Source organism: Oculina patagonica, chromosome 13 (genome assembly GCF_052425735.1).
Source record: "Oculina patagonica isolate OP01 chromosome 13, crgOcupat, whole genome shotgun sequence".
Lineage (NCBI taxonomy): Eukaryota > Metazoa > Cnidaria > Anthozoa > Scleractinia > Oculinidae > Oculina > Oculina patagonica.
This window is the reverse complement of record NC_135770.1, coordinates 23,309,085-23,331,948: the sequence shown is the minus strand read 5'-3', so window position 1 is coordinate 23,331,948 and position 22,864 is coordinate 23,309,085. Positions and strand designations below refer to the sequence as shown.

The following is a 22,864-nucleotide window of genomic DNA, read 5'->3' as shown; positions in this document are numbered from 1 at the left end:
TCTTCTCCACCATGCAGTATCTTTTAACTGACGGTAAGCGTCGAACGAAAAAAAATATCGGTACCAGAAAGAAAATAAGGTTAGGTGCTAGATTTAGCTTTATGGATAAAGTCACTGTACAGAAAAAATCTTTGTAGGCAGTTCGCAACAGTTGGAATCTATTGGAATATCACTTAGCGGTGATCTGTTTTTTTTTTTTTTTGCGGTCACCGGTTGGGAATGTATAACGCTGGTGGTGCCTCCTTCAATTGCAATGGTTACTTCTTTTAGTTCTGAAGAAAAAAGCAATTGAGTATTTACCTTTCTACACCCACGCCCGGGCTTTCTACTAGATCCTACTAGGTTAGATGTCTTTTCTACTTACACTTCGTAAAGTTCCTTGCACGGCACCACTGGTTAATTAGAGAGAGAAGAAAAAGATTCAGGATAATATATAAATTTAGGCAAGCCTAAAAGCGGAGCTCCCCAGTTAATTATTTTGCACTTTATTGAACTCTGAATTCTGGCCATTGTAAAACTTTAAGGCTAAGAATTTTATATTCGTTTTATTTTTTTAATAAATAATAATTTTTACCGTGTCCGGGGTGGGGTGGGGGGGGGGGGGGTACTCCCTAAAATTTACTATGGGGGTATGCCGTTGAGTTTCTGAGACTCTGGACCTGTTCCAGAGACAAAAGGTTCAATTTGCGACCCTGTTCCAGACAAACACTGCAAAGTAGGTACCCTGTTCCAGCAATATCCACAATGGAAATATATGAAGATAGATATAAAAACACTACCGTACATCACAAAGCTCTCACTTGACTTGAAAGGAGCGGAGTTTCATAGCTATATACTTGATAGTGTTTAATCAGGATTCTGGGAAAACAATCAACCCTGTTCCAGAGTCAAAAGGGTGATTTGTATACCCTGTTTCAGAGTCGGAGAGACAAAAAGCATACCATGTTGAGCGGCACATACCCGTATAGCTCTTATATGGGAGTACCATCCCCCCCTCCGGGTACCGTGTACAGCAACACCAAATAAGAGAACAAACAAAATCAATCAAAATGTTATAATTCCACCGAAAGCATTATCATAAAGAAGTCTGGATGGGAAATTATGTTGCAAAACGGGCAATTATGTTACCTTCATGTAGAAAAAAAGGAGGGAGGAGTAGGGCTGCATGTCGGGGTAGATGGGCATATCACATGGCAAATTAGGCATTTTTGTTGTTGCTTTACCAGCTTTAAAAGAAAGAAAAAATCACTTTACATTTAGAGTATAAAGGAAATAACAAACATCTACATTTATAATAAGGTTGATTTTAATTTTTTTCATTCACTCATTTATTCATTTTCATTTTCACTATTTGCCTATATTTTAATTTTGAATGGAAATGGCAGAGGTTATAGCTAATGGTTTACAGCATGTTGCCCAAACCAAGCTAACTCCAAGCAAACCGGAGTGAAAGCTAACCACAAGAAACTAGAGTGAAAGCTAACCGCAAGCAAACCAGATGAATAAAGCTAACTGCGAGCAAACAGGGGTGAACCTAACTCCGGAAACAAAGAAGTGACATTCTGTCATTCCACCGAACAGGGTCACCCCATCCCCAACCCCCCCCCCCCCTCCCAAAAAAAAAAAAAGAAAAGAAGAAGATAGCACCTTGTTCACTTTTACATGTCTTTTGACTCCCCTTCCTCTTAAGGGGTTTCACTTCACTTACAGAAAAAAAGCAAAAATTCTGGGAAGCTAGAATATTGTTTGTGAGTCTCAAACTCAGTTTTGTTATTTGATTACCCAGAAAAAAATAGAATCATGTCTGCTTGTGTATAAAACTATGCAAGAAAAAATATAACATCAATACTTTGACTACTCTTTTAAAAATTTGTTTGTATTATTGTCCACATCTTTATGGAGTCATGTTGCCCATTTGTCATGGAGTTCACAAAGTAAGCAAGTGAGTCACAATTTGGTTGCTACATGGTACCTTATGGATACTGCAAATTTTATCTGGCTTTAGAATATTTCACTTATTTTAAAAATATAGCTGTTCTTATAAATTGTACACAGCATACAATACATAAGAATGAAATTGGTAATGCATATTGCTTGCAATAACGGTTTTAAACTCACCTATACTTTAGAATTACAGTACCACCAGTTTCAGCATAACTAATCCAAATTCAAATAATTACATTGCTTTGTAACTCCACTACCTCCCCCAAAGTCAACCAAAGATCTTATCATATAATTAGACAACTACATGTAAGTCCTGTGTAGTTGAGGGCTCAAAACATTTGGACACTTGCAGGTCATGTTAACTGGCCAAACAGATTTTAGCTTGGTCACATGTGGTTTCTTACCACAGGGATCCATATTCGTTTTTTCTCCAGGTCGTCAGCCGGGCAAGTATGCAAGATGACATACTTGCCCTGGCAAAATTTTACTTGCCCGTTCAAAAGTGAAGAATGGCGACCGTACAACAAGTAAATGAAAAGTTGACTTTTTTTGTTATTATCACATGTATGTAACACTGTGTATACATGAAATCTACAAGACAACGAATCTGTTATAATAAAGTTGATTCACAAGTATTTGTTAACGAGACTCTTTACTTGTCTACCTTGCCTGCCGGCTTACAAATTTCACAAAACATCACGCCCCCAAGCGGCTTGTGATGTTGGCGGAAGCGTATGATGCAGGCACAAATGAAAGCCAGGGCCTCTTCGACTGCCACAACGGAAGAAAAGAACGCTTTTGCTCTTCTTATTCATATTTGGTTTGTTTTTCTGAAGTGTCAACATTGCTTTTTCTTCTTTGCTGGCGGTGCCACACCAAGATATCGGCAAATTTTGATCAAAATATCAGCTGATGCGATCGCCTCGTGTTTTCGCGGATGCAGCTGCAGTACAAAATATCAGCGGTTGACAGCTTGAAAATTGAGCCTGCAATGATTTGATTGATGGAAAATACCGCATCAGCCAAGATGGCGGCCAAAATTAGGATTTTATCGCGACAGAAAGTTGCAAAATATTTTCTGTTTTCGAAAAGTTATGAATGGATGACAAGTGGTCAGAACGCAAGTAACTCATAAGAAAACTTAATAATTGTTTTTTTTTTCATTAAGTCAAACTTGAGTCGTCCAGCGGACGAGTTTATGTAATCGTTTGGTCGTCCATACGATTTTTTAGTCGTCTCGGACGACCGGACGACCGTGAATATGGATCCCTGTTACCAGTCAAAACATTGAAAATAGCAATTTTAAACTACCACCATTTCTGCTGTTACTGTTTTCGCTGCATATTTTTGAAAAGATCACTTCATAATGCCCTTGTTACATCTAACAAGATGTGAAAGTGACAGGTCAATCAAGAAGTCGTTTTCTGAAGTACACTGTAAATAGGTTAACATTTAAAATCTAAATTTTGCTTATTTGCAGCTTTTCTTGATTTTAATTTACATGTAATTTACTAGTCTCTTAAAAATAGCATCATGACGACACCCAAACATCGAGCTGGATTTAATCTTTCCTGTTTTCTATTTATGTCCTTGTCCTTGTCTGTTTTTGTGTCTGTGGCACTGCAAACTCTGCAACTCATGTTAACCCTGAAAAAAGTCAAATGCCACAGATTAAATTAAAATTGATTAATTGTCATCAATATCAATAATTTATAAAACAAAACACTTAACTTGAGCTTGTTTAACTGACGCCAAACCACTGGATGCAAAAGGATCCATTAGATATTTAACAGAGATAGATCAGCACAGACTATTTTTTTTACTGATAACTGCAAAGTCAACTAAATATTTTAATAAACTCAAAGCATCACTGCAAACCCTAACACCCCCTCTTACCGGTAATTAAAAGGTTTGGCCTTTAATCAACCCCCTCCCCCTCTCCCTCCCGCTAGCCCTTTTAATGGAACTTCCATTGACCTTACATGGGATGGATCTGAATATTTGGGTTTTCCTTGGTATAAGAACCTGTGAAAAATGTCTGTTTTGAAGCTATTGTTTTCCTGCTCCATGTTGTTTTGAGGCTCTTTGATGCCTTGTTTCACTGGTTCATACACTGAGGATGAGCTGGCCATGGATTTCTGCCATAACCACACATTGGAATTTGTGAGGAGTTTGTGAGGGGAGGTGACATTCAAACCATTTAACCTTTCACAGTGAGGATAGGGTATAGATATTTTCTGGTACAAGATCTAGGCATTTCATGAAAACATACTTTTAGTTAAATATTAATTATTTAAATTGTCTACTAATATCCCTATCCCCCACCAGGGGGCAAGGAACTAAGATTACATTGTAGTTGTTTTGAATGTCATTGAAGAGAGACAAACTAACTCCCGAGTTAGGATTTCGAGTTGGATTTTTGAGTTGGATTTTCGAGTTGGATTTTTGAGTTAGGATTACAAGTTGGATTTTCGAGTTGGATTTTCGAGTTGGATTTTTGAGTTAGGATTACGAGTTGGATTTTCGAGTTGGATTTCGAGTAAGGATTTCGAGTTGGATTTCGAGTTGGATTTTCGAGTTGGATTTTCGAGTTAGGATTTCGAGTTGGATTTTCGAGTTAGGATTTCGAGTTGGATTTTTTTTGACAAAGCAAAACCCATTACAATTATTGAAAGCTAACCATAAACAGGCTAACTGGAGTGCATAGTAGGCTAACCAAAGTGAAAAGTAGGCTAACAGGAGTGTGTAGTAGGCTAACCGGAGTGCATAGTAAGCTAACTGGCGTGTATAGTAGGCTAACCGGAGTGCTTAGTACGGTAAGCAACTTGAAAATCCAACTCGAAATCTAACTCGAAATCCAACTCCAAAATCCAACTCGAAAATCCAACTCTAAATCCTAACTTGAAATCCAACTCGAAATCTTAACTCGAAATCCAACTCGAAATCCAACTGGAAAATCGAACTCGTAAATCCAACTCAAAATCCTAACTCGAAATCCAACTCAAAATCCTAACTCGGTGAATAGGCAACATCCATTGAGGAGTTGAATAATGAATGCAAATATTTCACAAAGTAAGAAGATCAGCAGCAACCAAATGCAGATTAATGCAGCTGGGTAAAAAAAGAACGAAACTGAATAAAAACATATTTCAATTATAACTAATATAAACTAGATACCTGATTTACTTTGCTGTTGTCCACTTTGCACAGAGCATTCTATACCAAGTTCAACAAAACTTGACTGTAGCCAGTAGGTATTCTTCATTCATTGCGGCTTAATGGCAGAATATAACACTACCTAAAAGAAGGATTGACATAATAATCTATTAAAAACCACCACACTAGCTCTAATTAATGGCCCTGTTTATAAAAAGAATTTATAAAAAATTCTGTCTTATTTAATGGATCTCATCAAATATAATAATATTAGCCTCTTTCGTTTATACACTCAGTGTAGTGACCCTTCCTTCCTACAATGGGATATTTAGCTTTTCTACTTGGAGATTTCTTGTTAACTTACTTACAAGTATAGAAAAAACATTGCCATTGCAAAGATACACATTAAACACTGTCATAGTGATAGTCAATGTAAGTTTGCATACACAGCTGCATACAGTGTCTAAAATGGCATGAATTACTAGTAGAGCGAACAATTGTGTTTTATAAAATTACTCAAAATAATTAACTAAGATAGTTTTATGTGGAAATAAACTGAGTTTTTTTTTTGTTTCTGCTAAGGTGTGGTAAAAACGTGTCAACGCAAGAAATTCGCAACGTAACGATCTCTTAGCGTATTCGTCCACGACCCTAAAATAGTTCGTTCAAACGAATTCCAACAGCGAGTAAATAAGAATAAATAGATGAATTAAAAAACTAAAACACTAAGTTTAGCTGGGAGTTTAAATAAAAACATTAAGTCATTAACAGCTCATGAATTAATCGGAGGCGAAGCGGCCGCAGTTTTTCGTATTATTATCCAACCGCGTAGTACATGTGTAAGCATATAATTACAGATTTTCACAACAAAACATGGACTTAGTGTATTCAGTAAAGTCAAAGTTTGTTACCTCATATTTGAAGTCGGAGAATGCTTGTCAATTCACAGCAATTCAGCAGGGCAAAGCTTTCAACCAGCTCATGAATTAATCGGAGGCGAAGCGGCCGCAGTTTTTCGTATTATTATCCAACCGCGTAGTACATGTGTAAGCTATAAATTATAACTTACTCCAGCACCACCGACCTTTGAATTATCTGCGAAGGTCTATTTCAGCCTTTTCCATCCGTGTATCTATTGACACTTCTTTTTTCCTTCACTTCAGTTAATTGCGTTTAGCTCAATTACTAGAGCTGGTCAGCCGCCGAAACGGTAGAAACTCGCTCGCTCTCCACCTGTGCCATTTTTTCGGATCTCCCCGTAAGCCCTTATCGTTTGCCATAACTTCCATGATGTGTAAAGCCTTTAGACGGGGTAGACCGAGAAATATTTACGTAGACATTTCTTTTTCCTGCTCGGTTTCTCCTTGTGCTTCGTTCAGCTTTCAAACTGACCGGGTTGTTCACTTTGTCCTTCATGTAAATCTAAATGGACTGACCATGGAAAAGTACTTGCGCCCGCGGACCAATAGCAATGCTATCACTTGGTCAGCGGTCAACTTCACAAAAACACGCGACCTTGACCAGTTCTAAACCTGAGCCCGCGATATGGTCATGTGATACTGGTCAGCGGATACGTAGTTTGGACAGCTGTCAATTGACCATAAAATGGATGTCCAATATCAAAGATCTTATTAGTCGATTACCTCACTCATTTCTGGTTAACGAAGGAGGCAGAAGATTGTCTCCCCTCCCCCCTCTGCTTGGGTTGCCTTGGGACTCCCCTCCCCCTCCCCGAGAGTCTGTAGGCGCGGCGGGCGTACGCACCAAATTTTTTCGGCCTCCTGGGTTTACATCAATTCTCTCGTACCCGCATTACCCATGGTGCTCCGCTCCGCGCGCTGGCGCGCGCTGAGGAGCTCCGCTATAATTTACTACTAAAATATTCCTCTATAGAAGAAAGTCCCAGACGGAACTGGAGTAATTAATTTCAATTGTTGTAAAGTAACCCAGAAATTTCCTTCTGATTGTTAGCCCTAGAAAGTAAATCGAGGACCACCGGTTAGGATTCGTAGCCATATCATGACCTCTGGATTATAAAATATTTGCTCTACCGACGGCGCTTACAAGGCCAGATGGGAGCAGGTGGTGGGTAATTTTAAACAGTTATTGGATGAGATTTTGGTGATATCCGAAATAATCAAGGTCAGTATTAGTGTTATCAGCCGAAACCGAAGGCTGAGGCTGATAACACTTACCGAGACCTTGATTATTCTGGATATCATAAAAACTGAATCTAATAAATGTTTTAACATACACCGTTTAAAAAAAAATAACGAAAAACGATTTCAACATTTTTGCTAATCACTTTTATGCCGTCCTGCCACTGGATGTTTTTCTTAAGGTGTTCGTGGAAGAGTTTCTTCGCAACAATCGTGTGATCCATTTGTGTTTTCTGAGTTTTTATCGTCCAGCATTCTTTTAATTTCTTGCTCAATTGAAGAAGCGATTTGACGAGCCATGTTTTTACTTCGCTGCGTCCAAGATGCCAATCACCAAACGTAAAATTGAAATTGCTCTTGGAAATCATGCCTTGCATGCACAACCTACATTTTATTAACTAATCTGCTTGCAGTAAAACGAACAATCACTAGGTTACGCTGATTCTCAGACCTAGGTGTAAGCCTTTTAGCCAGTGAGAAGACTAAAATTGTATAATAAAAGAGGAAATTCGTGGTAAGGTTGAAACGCACAGAAGGGAATTCCTGATATTCTTTACGTCACTTAAAAATCACCTTACAGTTAATTTTCTACTTTCAAGCTTCTTATATCAGTGCTACGTAGCGCAACATTGCATTCACAATTGAACCCTAAATATTAGCTAGGTGAGTGTTTCATTTGATTAATTCATGTAATTCCATCTAAGGCCATTTTCATTCTTTTTCTTTTGTTTCTATAAATTTTTATTTTTTCCTTCATTTTTATCTTCATTTCATTTTCTTTTTATTTACAATTCTTCTATTTCCTTTACTAAACAATCCAATTGTCTATCTAATCAATGTTCAATGTTTTCCTTCTTACTGCAAAGAGTTTTTTTCACCTGCACAATCCCGTCCATCTCCCGAATATCCAGGTTTACAAGAGCAGTTGTACGAACCCTTGGTATTATTGCACACAGCGTCAGCACTACAGTCATGGGTTAATGCATTACACTCGTCGATATCTGAATACAAACGGTAAAAGATCGTGTAACGACGTTTAACCAGGTTAAATATTGTAACGATCGTCTTCGTCCACAATTACTTTTATTACTTCAGCACTTTGAATAACAACTGTACTCTGAGTACATCTTACTCACACAAACACCCCACAACAGGAAAGCGTAAGTCCTATTTATGCCTAGCACACGACTTCACTACGCGTACTCTTCGTAATACAACTGTCTTTACAAGCTCGTGCACATAAACCGCTCGTGCACAAAACTTCGTTTCGTTACAATATAAACCAAGAACAACCTCGTGTAAAACACAGCTTAGATTAGATAGAACGATAGAGAAACTATATTTACCCTCTGTTTTGCATGTGGCTTGTTACTAGGCCTCTAGCACTACTCCATTATTTCGCAACATGAATTATAACATAAAAACAGTAAACAGAAAGATGATTAAGATTATCAGTGTTAAATTGTTAAAGAAAATATGTAAACGGCCGCCTAGGCCCCTTTTTTTAACCACACGACTTTTCCCCATAATGTTTATCCCTGTTTGAACCGTTTTTCCCCTCAGTTTAGAGTAAGTAATAGAGTATGGAATATAAAATGCTTCACCTTCACAAATCCTTCCATCTCCATTATAACCAGGCTTACAATAGCATATATATGATCCATTGTTATTATTACATACAGCATCAGTACTGCAGTCGTGTGTTTCTAATGCACACTCGTCAAAATCTGGAAGATATAAATTTATCTCTTCATACAGGTTTAAAAATTATTTTTACTAGCGATGTTAGTGTAATTAAGGGAATTAGGTCACGGACAGCGCTTCCTGGCATAAAAGTTTGTCGTAAGTAATCCACTCAAATCGTTCTCAGTCGTATACATAGTTAAGTACGTTTTATTTTGTACCGTAGGTCCAAATCAGCCTTTTAGCTGTCTATTTAGCTGTCTATCACCAACCTAGTTATCAACTAAAGCGTGATGATGATGATGATGATGATGATGATGATGATGATGATGATGATAATTATAAGTTGATGACATGATGATGGTGGTGATACTGTTCATTTTCTCTTTTTTTTTTTTTGTTTTTTGGTAATTTCCTACTCATAACTATATTATTTCGATTTCGAGCATTTCTTTAATTTGAAAGCAATTTTGTTTGTCAGTAAAATGACTAAAATATAACTTCTTTAAGCTTAAACAAGAGCGCAAACATCTACACATATCATTTTTTTTGTAGTTATATTGTCCGCGCTAAAATCACTGCAGAAAAAGCACTATCATCTATAAGCACACAGACTAAGGACGTTTCCTTTTTGGTTGCTATACACTGTAGTTTAATGCATGTCTCCTCCCATCCCCCACCCTAAAAAAAAAAAAGAAAAAAAAACATGAGCTCCTCGACAAACCGAAAACAATACAATACTCTCACAGATGTAACTATAAGTAGATTCACCGTCGCACGTCCGTCCATCTCCGGAATAGCCAGATTTGCAATAGCAGTTATATGATCCCTTGGTATTATCGCACAAAGCATCGGCACTACAGTCGTGGTTTAAGGTATTGCACTCGTTAATATCTAAAAAAAGCAGAAAGTTGAATACGCATGAAAACTAAGCAACGAAACATTTAACAAAAACGATTACTTTATATAAGTGTCAACTTCACATGAGCAGAATATTACTTGCAGCAAAATTACTGTCAAATGCTAAAGCGCAAGAGCAGACCATTTTTTGTAGGCAGCTATTTGCAGATCAAGTGATAGTTTCTTGGCCAGTGAAAAGGAAGGAAAAAAAAGTCGAATGATAATATTAACCCTAGGAATTAACCACATTTACACTTTTTGACATCAATATTTTTACAGTGTTCTCTAGAAAAACTACAGAATAAGTATGTGATTTTTACATTCCATCATTGTATTTTGGTTTGCTTTGGCTACAATACATCTTATTTTCTTAGGCTGTTTGTTACCCCATTTCAGTCCACGTGATTATACTCGCGTGTATATGAATGCATAATTTTAGATCAATTCATGATATATTAAGAATTACTAATATTCATGATTTACTTATAATTCACTTAAATAGCAAGTGATTGTTAATTTGGGTCAAGGTTTGGGTTGTAAAGAAAGAATGCACGCCACCGAAGCTGAATCATTCGCTCTTACCATTTTGACATTCATGACCCTCGAATCCAGCTGTACACAAACAGCGATATCCTTTGTCTGTAAAACCAGTTTGACAGGTTGAATTGTCCGCGCAAGGGTTACTAACACAAGCGCTCTGGGAAAAAAAAGAAAATGAGAAAATTGCGAACGTTGTTAATGTTCAGTAATTTAAAACAAACTTCATGACATGAGCATATATGATGTTACTCGTTGTTGTCATCCTGAACTAAGCAACATTTAACCCTATTCAGACCGGGCTTTTTTGGACCTTCTCAGACCGGGGCGGGGGGGGGGGCTTCGGAAGCCCCCCTCCCTATGTAACTTCCAGAATATTTAAGCAATCACCATGAAACTTATAGGATGTATTGTATGTCTGAAACTCTTTCTTTTGGTATACGTCACGTGGGATGGCGACCTATGTAACTTCCAGAATATTTAAGCAATCACCATGAAACTTATAGGATGTATTGTATGTCTGAAAATCTTTCTTTTGGTATACGTCACGTGGGATGGCGACGTCACATCACGTGACAATTACATCATGATGTCAAAACAGCCGCTATCTTGGATCAGCCATCTTGGATTTCAAAATTTTTCTAAAATGCCAGAAAACCACCCAAAATCACTGCAAAGTACTCAAAATGAATAAAAATGTGCTTTAAACGCGTAAAAATGTAAAAATAGTTCCATTTAAGTTGATTTTTATTAACAGAAACATGCAAAATTACAAATTTGGAAAAACATGCCTGTCAAAATGCCGTTGGCATGGTGATGTAAAGTTCATGACACATCATCCAACCCTACCAAATTGTTGCCAGATAAATTTTAGGAAACCTCAGAAAGTTTGGCAGAGTTTGGTTAAATCTTAAAAAAGTTATAAAAGTTCAAAGTCAGCGCGGGCCTCAAAAGCCCCCCCCCCCCCCCGGTCTGAATAGGGTTAATAATAAATAACCCTGTTTGAATTTGTGTAAGTAAAAAAGGAAAGTTAAAGTCTGCGTTGAGCCAAGTGGTCCATTAGGCCGTAGCTTTTTCCAGTTTCTGTACGTAGTAGTAAGTGAATAGGAGTATTTCTACTCCTCCCTGGATATGATGCTGGTCCATCGCTGGGTTACCCCACAGCATAAATGCGCCGGTACCCATTTACACCCTTGGGTGGAGGGAGGCACTATGGGAGTAAACTGCCTTGCCCAATAACACAACGCAGGGCCCCGGCCGGGGCTCGAACCCGGACCGGTCGATCCGGATACCAACGCGCTAATCATTGGGCCACTGCCTCTCCCAGATGAAAGGGTGCTTGTACTACCACCTTATTTCTCGATACTATACGACCGGTTTGTGGTCGCAGCCTGTTTCTTTTGTCCTGCGAAGAGCTCAATAATATTCTTATTTAAACCTTTTTAATAAGACCAACAGGTTAATACCATCACATTTTGGTTGCCAGTTGGTTGTCGGAACAACAGTGTTCCACACTATTGCACATACTTTAGAGCTATTATTTGATTGAGTCAAGCAAAGTGGGAAATGAAAATTTTGGACCCCCACTCAAACTTTGCATGCAGTTAGATATTAAGGGGGGATGTACAAAAATGGCCTTCTTAAGGTTGCAACCTTTTTGTTGTCATGGCAACAGCCATCGTTTGTTGGTGTCTCCAAACCTAATTTTTCACTCAGCACATGCTCTGAAATGTGAAAAATGTAAACAGCTGTTTCTCAAGTCCATTAAAAAACTGCTACTTAAAACTTGGACCAAATATAACGTCATCATTCTAGTTTATATTGATGTATAGGACGCTTTTTTACATTACGTTCACAACGACTAATCAGTCAATTAACTAAGTGCGTTTTCGGCCATTTTGGTTGAAAGGGTAAAACATACCAGACGTTTCTTTGAATTTCTCCAAAAGTACACCAGTTCCAGACCAGAAACTGCGCGGTCAGTTTACACAGATATCCTAGTTGCTAAAACTGTAAAGATCTCTGCGGGGCGGGCTCTTTTATATTTTAGGGAATTTAATGAACGAACCTCAAAAATCAAGTTTTGCATATTTTGGCGAAATTATTATTTTGTCTGCTCACCAACAAAAGCACTTGCCACAGTGAAACTGCCCTCAGTCGCAAAGAATCTTATCTGTTGAGTCATTTTCTAATCAAAACAATCATATTTACCCTTTGTTTTGTTAGCAATATCGATCAAAATAAAGCTTATTACACAAGAATTTCTCCAGTTCACCATTGCCATAATGGCGTCGCTTCGTTCATCGAGCATTCATATTCAACACAAAGTCAAGTGCCTGTACCTTTTTTCTGAGGATCATGTTGCTGTATATACACCTTCTGGGACTGTTGTCTGGCTAATTTCAGCACATCTGCACAAGTAATATCAAGCATAGCATCTTCAACTTCACTGAGAGGACTTGAGTCAGCAAGCCACGACAAGGGACGTTTAGTTCTCATCTTGGATTAACACAATTTACGTTGTATTACTCCAGACGATAGCACCACTCGCTCTTTAAAAAGATAAACTGTCTTGATGTACTAGTTTAGCGAAGAATTGCAATTTCTCGAGGTATTTTGTCCCATTTTGACTTCGATCGGGCAAAACCAGAGAGTATTATTGGTCAGCGGTTTTGCCTAAAATGATACAATCCTTTATAATCTGCAAAACATATTGTGTCCTCCGGTGGACGTTTTCCTTTACTTGCTCTACTGGCCGTACTGGATTTTGTTTTTCATCATATTTAGCTTTAATTTATATTTAGCAAGATTGTCGACACAAACTTTCTCAGAGTAGTCTTAATCTTTCATGAACGTTTTCTGAATTCGACAAGATCGTTTCACGTAAAGCACGAATCACATTATCCATTTGGTGATGTTTATTAAAAAATGAATAAATTCTCGAGTAGCATGCAGAGCGTAAAATATATAATTACTGGGTAATTTTACTCTTTGGGCTCAAACTAAATGATCTTTAAAATCAAAACTTTTAAAAATACATTGGACCGTCAAAATTTCGTTTTTTTTTATTCATTCCCTGCAACAATCGTTTAACGGTACTGGACCGTGGGGAACTATTGTGATTGGGAACCAGTGAACAAATCAAAATAAAGCTAGGAGCTCTGTTATAAAATCTTTAGCTCTGATATTTTAGGGAACAGAGATCACACAAATGGACAAAATACTGTTAGAGAACAAGGGAAATTTTAAATAGAAGATGGGAAAATTGACTACTCACCAAACCCACCCCCCCCCCCCCCCCCCACTCAACCCAGGAACGAGGCCCTTATTGTACTATGCGTTCAATGACTCAGAGTCTCTGAGTGTTATGTATCTGTATTTCATTTTTTTACATACCTTCCTTCCTTCCTTCCTTCCTTCCTTCCTTCCTTCCTTATTATCTTAACTTCCCACAAAAAAATATTTGTTTGATATTTGTTATTTGATAACGATGGAGTGCCCAGATGGATCGTTTTTCTTTGTGCTGGTTTTATGGTTCGCAAGGAGCTGAAGGAACTTGACAAGCACATTTCCAGCTTATCCCGACGGCACTCACTCACACTCTAGCGTCTTGTTTCAACGCGGGAAACATCGGAGAAACTTAAAAGAAAAAGGGTATTGTAGGTTGCATCAAAACGATATGTTGAGAGAACAGGAAGACAAAGAACTTGCCAAGTTCCCCTTATTATTTGCAAGGAGTAAAATGAAACCTGATTATTTTACAGAAATAACCTAACGATCACCTAATTGATTTGACGACGCGTCCTGCACGTGAAAGAAAAAAGGAATTGTCTGTCACCGCACAAGGGAAAGGGAGGGAAGAAACGAAAAATCATTTAAAACATTTCGTTTTGGACGCCGTACTTGAATGAGTTTGTGTAGGATAATAGTAACAGTAGTTTAGCAACATGGATTACCAAAAAAAAACTCGTTCTATATAAAGAACAAGTAGATTCGAACAACAATTATTGACTTAATTTTTTTGGAATTGCAATCAAGTTATGTTAGGCTTCTGCAGACAGACTCCCGAAAATGCCTGTTTTAATTGGTCTGTTTTGATCTGAACAAAATGGGCTTAGCTTGTAAGGCGATACGGTTTATTTTCTAGTTCAGTTGATAAAAGTGATTCATTCTTGAAACAACGATAGTGAAATCGCCACCCACCCCCCTTCCCCCCCCCCCCCCCCCCCCCCATATGTGGGGTCTCTGTATAAATGCAGCACGCAGTCAAAAGACTAAGGCCCGGTTCAGACGCCGAACTTTTCATGAGCCGAACTCAATTCGAATTTGGACCGACCCAAATTGACAAAAGTACGCCTCTTGATTTAGACGCCGTACTTTTTGGCCGTTCCGAGGCCGTTCCTAATACAGTTCCAATAAAACCAGTCAAAATACATTATAATAATTTATGAATTAGGATCGGCACATGAAAAGTACGGCGTCTGAATCAAAGCCGTTCCAAAGGCGTTCCACAGGCGAAATTCTCGGCCAAGCCAGACGGGAAGAACGGGTGACCCGTTCCAAATTGAAATAGCCGTTCTAATTTGATTCAGACGCCGATCTTTTCATGTACTTAATTCAAGGAATTAGGTTCGGCTCATGAAAAGATCGGCGTCTGAACCGGGCCTAAGACGTAGACTTAGATAGTTTGCGTTGCCAATCTTGCTATAAATATACTAAACATCAAAAGAATTCAGTACAGGCAGTAAAGCAAGGAAAGGAAAACGACTAAGGACACAATAATTTGCACATCATAAAGGATTATATCATTTTAGGCAAAACCGCTGACCAATAATACTCTCTGGTTTTGCACGATCGAAGTCAAAATGGACAAAATACCTCAAGAAATTACGATTCTTCGCTTAACTAGTACATCAAGACAGTTTATCTTTTTAAAGAGCGAGTGGTGCTATCGTCTGGAGTAATACAACGTAAATTGTGTTAATCCAAGATGAGAACTAAACGTCCCTTGTCGTGGCTTGCTGACTCAAGTCCTCTCAGTGAAGTTGAAGATGCTATGCTCGATATTACTTGTGCAGATGTGCTGAAATTAGCCAGACAACAGTCCCAGAAGGTGTATATACAGCAACATGATCCTCAGAAAAAAAGGTACAGGCACTTGACTTTGTGTTGAATATGAATGCTCGATGAACGAAGCGACGCCATTATGGCAATGGTGAACTGGAGAAATTCTTGTGTGATAAGCTTTATTTTGATCGATATTGCTAACAAAACAAAGGGTAAATATGATTGTTTTGATTAGAAAATGACTCAACAGATAAGATTCTTTGCGACTGAGGGCAGTTTCACTGTGGCAAGTGCTTTTGTTGGTGAGCAGACAAAATAATAATTTCGCCAAAATATGCAAAACTTGATTTTTGAGGTTCGTTCATTAAATTCCCTAAAATATAAAAGAGCCCGCCCCGCAGAGATCTTTACAGTTTTAGCAACTAGGATATCTGTGTGAACCGACCGCGCAGTTTCTGGTCTGGAACTAGTGTACTTTTGGAGAAATTCAAAGAAACGTCTGGTATGTTTTACCCATCAACCAAAATGGCCGAAAACGCACTTAGTTAATTGACTGATAAGTCGTTGTGAACGTAATGTAAAAAAACGTCCTATACATCAATATAAACTAGAATGATGACGTTATATTTGGTCCAAGTTTTGAGTAGCAGTTTTTTAATGGACTTGAGAAACAGCTGTTTACATTTTTCACATTTCAGAGCATGTGCTGAGTGAAAAATTTAGGTTTGGAGACACCAACAAACGATGGCTGTTGCCATGACAACAAAAAGGTTGCAACCTTAAAGAAAGCCATTTTTGTACATCCCCCCTCAATATCTAACTGCATGCAAAGTTTGAGTGGGGGTCCACAATTTTCATTTCCCACTTTGCTTGACTCAATCAAATAATAGCTCTTTAAACTGAATTTTTCTTAAGGAAATCACTTTATCTTCTTAACAAACTTATAATAGTGTAAAAAATCAAAACGGTGTAAAGGGACAAAGGATTTGGAAGTTTGTTCAGAACTGATCACATCTCTTAATTAGAAAAAGAGTTTTGCCTTTTTAATTCTTACCTTAGTTCCACGATAAACATAATTTGGATTTTCCTCCAGGTCGTTTTCGTATCCTTCATGAGTAGAATTATTTAATTCACATTTGTTTCCCTGACTGTCACTTTTCAACATTACATTAAAACTGGCGCAGTTATGCTCCATGTAACACAGCGCATCACAGAAGTCCGCCATCATAACGTCAAGAACCCGTATCACGTGGTTTATGAGACGTTTGCCCTCAAATGCATGTTCGGCTTTGAACTCCAATTGACGGCATTGGTCTATAAAAGAGTTATTATTGACATGGGTTGTATTTTGCAGGTTTCAACGTAATTAAGATAATTATTAATAAATATTTAAAGAATAAAAACTTATTTCCAATGTTTTTACATTTTACTTAAATGGGCGGCCTCTATCTTCTAAGGTTTTGTGTAAACTATGATAGAATTACGAGAGTGCACTCAGTGATCAACAACATATCCTTTGAACAACAATAGAAAGAAATAAAACCGTTCCCCAAGGGGTGAATAAATGTAAACAATGGCTTTTTAAGTGCTTTTCTTCCAAGTTACACCGTCAAACTTAAAAACGTCGGCCCGACTTTCCATGTTTTAGGCCACTACTGACCTATCCGTCCGAAGCCACACCACTTTTTTAACAATTTTCATGACTAGTACGGTGCGTTTCAGCAAGGCCAACCAACTCTAAGGGGATTTCCAATTAATACCAACACCTTTACTGCTTTTCCAAGTAGCACAAAATCGTGATGACAATTAAGCCACGTGATCTCGCTCCTGAGATGGTGCAGAGAAAATCTGAGCACCAGCTCGGCGAAGGTTCTTTCAAACAGCAAAAGAAAAACTAAATGAAAATGTAAAGCCACCATAAGCGTATAATTTTCTCTACTAGCTTACATAGCTCGATACAGTTGGTCGTCTGCTGGTAAAAAAACAAAACCTGAATTTATTTATCTGCGCGTGAATCTCAGCTATTTTATAATTAACAATCAGACGTATGATACCGGGTATTTTTATGCGAGAATAGTTAGCGAGGTGCTTCGGAAGCTACTCCCTCCCCTCCCTTAACTTTAAAACCGTTGATGCCATGTTCACCAAATTCCCACGGGATGATGTTGACAGTAATTCTTGGTACAACAAAAGCTTTGTTTTTATTATTACGTAATAAAACGTCATATGTGACCTTAAGGCTAACAGTATTTTAGAGTGAATAAACGAGCATAGGGCATATTGTTTGCAAGGAAAACAATAAAAAAGAAATTCCACGGCTTTAGTTTTTTACATGTGAAAAAAGGCAATCGGTTTTCTTCTTTGCAGCTGGGACGTTGTTAAAAATATCAACTGAACTTAAATACTGTATCTTAATTAGGGCCAAAACAAATTCAAACCAAGCAAACAATGACTGGAAGATACAATGTTCCTTTTTGAACCTCCCGCCACGTGTAAATTAAACTTGCTTGGGCTTCGTTCAAGACATCAGATTATTAAGTTTGTGCCGGCTGAATAATCAACTAATCTGTCACTATGTTGTTTTTATGGTGTTAAATTTGGTGCCAAATTTCCTGCTTTGCCGAAGGTAAACGAAAACTTTCGGGGGCTAATAAAGTTAGATATTTTGTTATTTAAACAAAAGACACCGACTGCCAATGAAAACAATAATTTTACCAGGTTCAAATTAATTAAATGTTTGCAGTTACGACCCTTTGTGGCAATACATATTTCGCTGTTGGTGTTTTTCTCTTTCTTATCAACAATTCAGAGGGGGGAACCACGCTTGTAGCGACGGAGTTTGTCAGACTCCTGGGGGCCGGGATCTGTTATAGCAAAACATTCTTCCGTGGCAACAGAGAATACGCAGTTATTTAGCTCTCGTTGGCTCCAACAGGTGGCGTTTAGTCCAATAACGTAGCCAAAGAATATTTTACAGTGCAGCTCTATTTAAGAGGAAGCTAGTCACGCGAAAAAAATATAATAAGGTAAACAATATTTTTGAAAACACAAAACAAACGTTCATAAGTTATACTGGTTAAGGTTGATCCTAGGCTAGGTCTGAAACATTAGTCACTTCCAAAAACTCACATGATTATTACACAGCTTCGTGCAGGTTGTATTTACAGTTTAACACTTATTTACAGTTGCGAACTCACGGCTAGTAAACAAAACAGCAGGTACTAGTTATGGTTAATGAACTGGATCAATATTTACCCGTGATTCAAACTAAAACAATAATTTTCACGTTCATTTTGACTTTCTACATTTTTGACAGCGAAAGCGAAGAAATAAAACGCAGCCAGGTATTTACTTTTCTTCCCTCACGCCTTAGCCCACCGTCCTCCAAGAAATAGTTAATTTACGTCGTTTATGTGTTGAAATTGGCTTGCTAGTGAACAACAATAGTGGCTGTTCCGCTCTGTTTATCGTAACTTTGGCTAAATCAAAGCCAACCAGTATTAAAATGATAAAAGGCGGCCGTAAAAGATGCTCAACTTTTCAAGGAAGAACTCGCTTCAGCTCACAGCGGAGTCGTGAAATTGTTTTCAAAACCATTAGGTCAACACATCAATCAAGACTACCTTCACCTGTTAGCAGGAATAACATCGTAGAGGCAGACACTGCAACGAAATTTGGTATAGGAACGGTAGTCTTTTCACGTTCATTTCTGTTTCGTTTAGTCCCTTGATCTGTCAGAAAATCTTGCAAATGTGAACCATAAATGTGCCAAGATCCCATACTACAGGGGTGACAGCTGCTGTTAGTGAACGTCGCATTAAAGGCAAACATCACGATTTTTTTGCACAAACACAATGGCTTTAAAACTAATAAGTTCTTTTCTGTAGCCTTCAGGTTCTAAAATAATTTTCTTATTTCTTTGATGTACAAGCGTCATTAAGAAGAAAAGGTGTAGATGGCTGTATTCTTGGAATTTGAATTGGAACATTCATTAGCCAAAGCCTTTTTAGCAAAAACAACGTTGCCATTTGATTTTCGGTAAGAAATACAGCGCTTCGAAATTAAGTTTTCTCTGGTTAACAAAAGAACGCATAGATATGGTGAATGTGAATGTTTCTAAATGCCTCAATGTCAATGCTTCAGGTTATAAAATAATTTCCTTATTTCTTTGATGTACAAGCGTCATTTAGATGAAAAGGTGTAGATGGCTGTATTCTTGGAATTTAAATTGGACAATTCATTAGCCAAAGCCTTTTCCAGCCGGTTGTATGAAAGAATACTCTAGCGAAAACAACTTCGCCATTTGATTTTCGGTAAGAAATACAGCGCTTCGAAATTAAGTTTTCTCTGGTTAACAAAAGAACGCATGGATATGGTGAATGTGAATGTTTCTAAATGCCTCAATGCCACTTCAGGCAACTTTGCTTGATTCTGTTTAAGTTTCATACAAAAATAATTTGTTTTATTACTATGATTTTTGTGGGTTGTGAGTTACAAAAAAACAACAACAACAACAACAACACAAATATGATTTACTCTGGCAAGGGTCTGATAATGATCTAAAAAAAGTAAAATGCAAACTAAATTTGGTTCTTTAAAACTAAGCCATTATGAAGGAAAGCAAAATATCACAGACAGAACTATATTAAGAGAAGAAACTCACCTTCAAAACACCTAGCCTTTGGTATCAGAAAACATAAAAGGTAGAACTGAACACCGCGGATCAAAATGGAATACATGCTCGCCAATATACCAATGTTACGATTGAATGAAAAGCCGAGTTAAACGTTTGCCCCGTGAGCTAAATTGGATTTTTTTTTCATTTAATTATTAACGGAGTAATTTCTTTAACGTCAGTTGTGACCAGTAGGCGCTCGGCGCCTCATTCAGCCCACCATTCACTGGCGAGTATTGTTTGTTTTCAATTAACAACACCTACTGTGGGAGGCGCGGTGGCCTAATGGTTAGCGCGCTCGCCTCCGAGTCGAACGGCCCGGGTTCGAGGCCTGGCCGGGGCGCTGCGTTGTGTTCTTTGGCAAGACACTTAACTCACACAGTGCCTCTCTCCACCCAGGTGTACAAATGGGTACCGGCGAATTTACTGCTGGGGGGTAACCCTGCGATGGACTAGCATCCCGTCCAGGGGGGAGTAGCAATACTCCTAGTCGCTTAATGCTACGGAAATTAAACCGGGATAAGCTCCGGCTGTATGAGCCTCATGGCTCGGACACAGACTTTACCTTTTTTACTGCCATTGTTTTGAAAATGTCATCATTTTGTTTATGCCACTCAACTAAAATTGTAATACTTGCACCTTTCAGCAAAAATATATGAAACATAAATTTGATAAGTATGTACTTCGTTAGGCATAAAATAACCAGAGTCAACTCGTGGAGAAATCTACGTCATTACTTAGTTTAAATTTAAAGCAATGCTTCGTGACGTCACCAATCCTCTCCCACAACAAAGCAACAGACCTGCCGTTGCAAAACAATCTTTTGTTAATCTTTTCAATTGCGTGGTACTGGAAACTTAGGGGATAAAAATTGAAATCATGATTTTCTTTCTATTATGAAGAGTCTTCTAAAACAGTTGAATTTTGGAAGCAAAATACCGCTCTGCGCAAATTTCTTCGAGTAACTAGCGCGCAAAGGTGAAGCTTTTTCTATATATGCGACTAAAATTTCCAGATAGATCAATACTAGAATTCACGTAAATTAGCATGACCAGCTATCTTGTGTCTCATATTTTAACTAAAGTCCAGCTATCATTTAGCCTGTACAACTTCCCTTACACGCTTTATAAAGCCATCCTCCCTAACAACCCAACCCCTCATCTGGAAGTTCAATTTTCAATAAGTGCCCCCCTCTCCCCCGTCTCTCTTTTTGACCAGCTCCACTCCCCTAGACGGTGAACAATCGTGGCAATTTAAATACAGACAAACAAGGCAACTTAACGATTTAAAAGGTATTCATCCATCAGATTTACTTATTATTGTCGCTATATTTTGTTAGAATGGGCTATGAAACAACACTAAAACATTTAAAAAGTTCACTTTATTTCTTCAATATATACTTGACGGTGTCTGACATTTCCAAAATGTCGATTGCAGAATGCAGAATGCCGATTGCAGAGTGCAGACTAAGAGAATATATTGTGTTACCTTTACCGTTATTGAAAGCTAACCGTAAAAAGGCTAACCTGAGTGTGATGTAGGCTTACCCGAGTGAAACGTGCACTCCGGTCAGCCTGCTATGCACTCCAGTTAGCCTGTTTACGGCGTTGGATAACAGGACATAAGTCTTAGCAAACTAATATCAAAACAAAGCTAAATAAATTATGAATTAGTAAATGAATTATCAAATAAAATAATCAATAAAAACCGAAAACAGAAAAAAATAAATATAAACAAACCTAAGAAACTGAAACAAACAACTTTACACTGTTTAAATAACAGCAAGTGTTTACTTCTGATCCGTCCGAAATAAAGTGGCAAATAATTATAAATAGTTAAATAAATTAAGCAAACTGTACAATAGTAGTACTTCTGAATCGTACGAACTAATTGTTTGGTAAATAAAACTGAGACAGTTGCGAAGGAAAGTTTTTTAACATTTCAGTCAAAATAAAAATAGAGCAGAATTAAACTGTTTGTTATGAAGTCAAATCCACAATGAAGCTTGTTTACTCTTAAGTGTGTTTATACTTTTAAAACACCCAAATTTAATATTTTAACACACTACTTGTCTTAGCCTGTTTGACCCAAATTTGAAACGGTATTTGTATCGAAGAGAAAACTAGGTGTAACGATGTAACGATTGAGTCTATCAATTTTTTTTTTTGTAATATCATGATTACTTTAGCGTGTGATCGTCATTTCAATTTTTGTCTGTGTAAGCTACCTCTATATATGTAGTGTTTTACGCATTTTTCTCAATAAACTGAAGATGGCATAAGTCACGCCGAGACTTATTTGTAAAAAATTGTTACGTATTTTTCTAAATTTGCTTTTATATTATTACTAACAAGTTGTTACTTTACATCCCACAATTTCTTCTCATAATCTCGTTCCAGCGCTTTTAACACACTTCCGACAAATGCACCTGTGCTTGGGAATTTAAGAACTCATTTTTCTTTTGTTTCGTTACTCTTCGCTGCATTCAGAAAAAAATAAATGAACAATTTATATCTTTTATGAAGTTGCATTTTTTTTTTATTCTAGCGCGCGAAAAATCAGTTGACACTTTAACAATCATTTTTAATGTACCAAATGGAAGCTCGCTAATTTTTTTTGCCCAGTAACGCGGATGTCACGAGAAATAAATTTCACTGACTTCTTCCGTCACCTTTTTTGACTTGACACTGTCTCACTTAAACAAATGAAACGTTTCTGATGAAATCATACTGTATAAAAGGTA

General features: G+C 37.7%; 1 protein-coding gene and 1 long non-coding RNA gene across 2 annotated transcripts in view; both read right to left on the bottom strand.

Annotated features, from left to right (window-relative positions):
- The window catches only part of LOC144636321 (uncharacterized), a 34,787-nt gene extending 14,595 nt beyond the window's left edge, over positions 1-20,192 (bottom strand). Inside the window, exons 1-5 of the mRNA XM_078495502.1 lie at positions 20,110-20,192; positions 16,501-16,760; positions 10,425-10,539; positions 9,714-9,836; positions 8,864-8,986 (exon numbers count right to left, since the gene is read on the bottom strand). Coding sequence (XP_078351628.1) covers positions 8,864-8,986; positions 9,714-9,836; positions 10,425-10,539; positions 16,501-16,760; positions 20,110-20,185 — 697 coding nt within the window. The 5' untranslated portion in view covers positions 20,186-20,192. The remainder of the gene's footprint in view (positions 1-8,863; positions 8,987-9,713; positions 9,837-10,424; positions 10,540-16,500; positions 16,761-20,109) is intronic.
- Positions 1,289-6,687, bottom strand: LOC144636614 (uncharacterized). Its single transcript, XR_013567565.1, has 3 exons — positions 6,012-6,687; positions 5,122-5,242; positions 1,289-3,591 (listed from the first exon to the last, which is right to left on the bottom strand). It is a non-coding gene; the product is annotated as an uncharacterized LOC144636614 (long non-coding RNA).
- Positions 20,193-22,864: the final 2,672 nt, after the last annotated feature.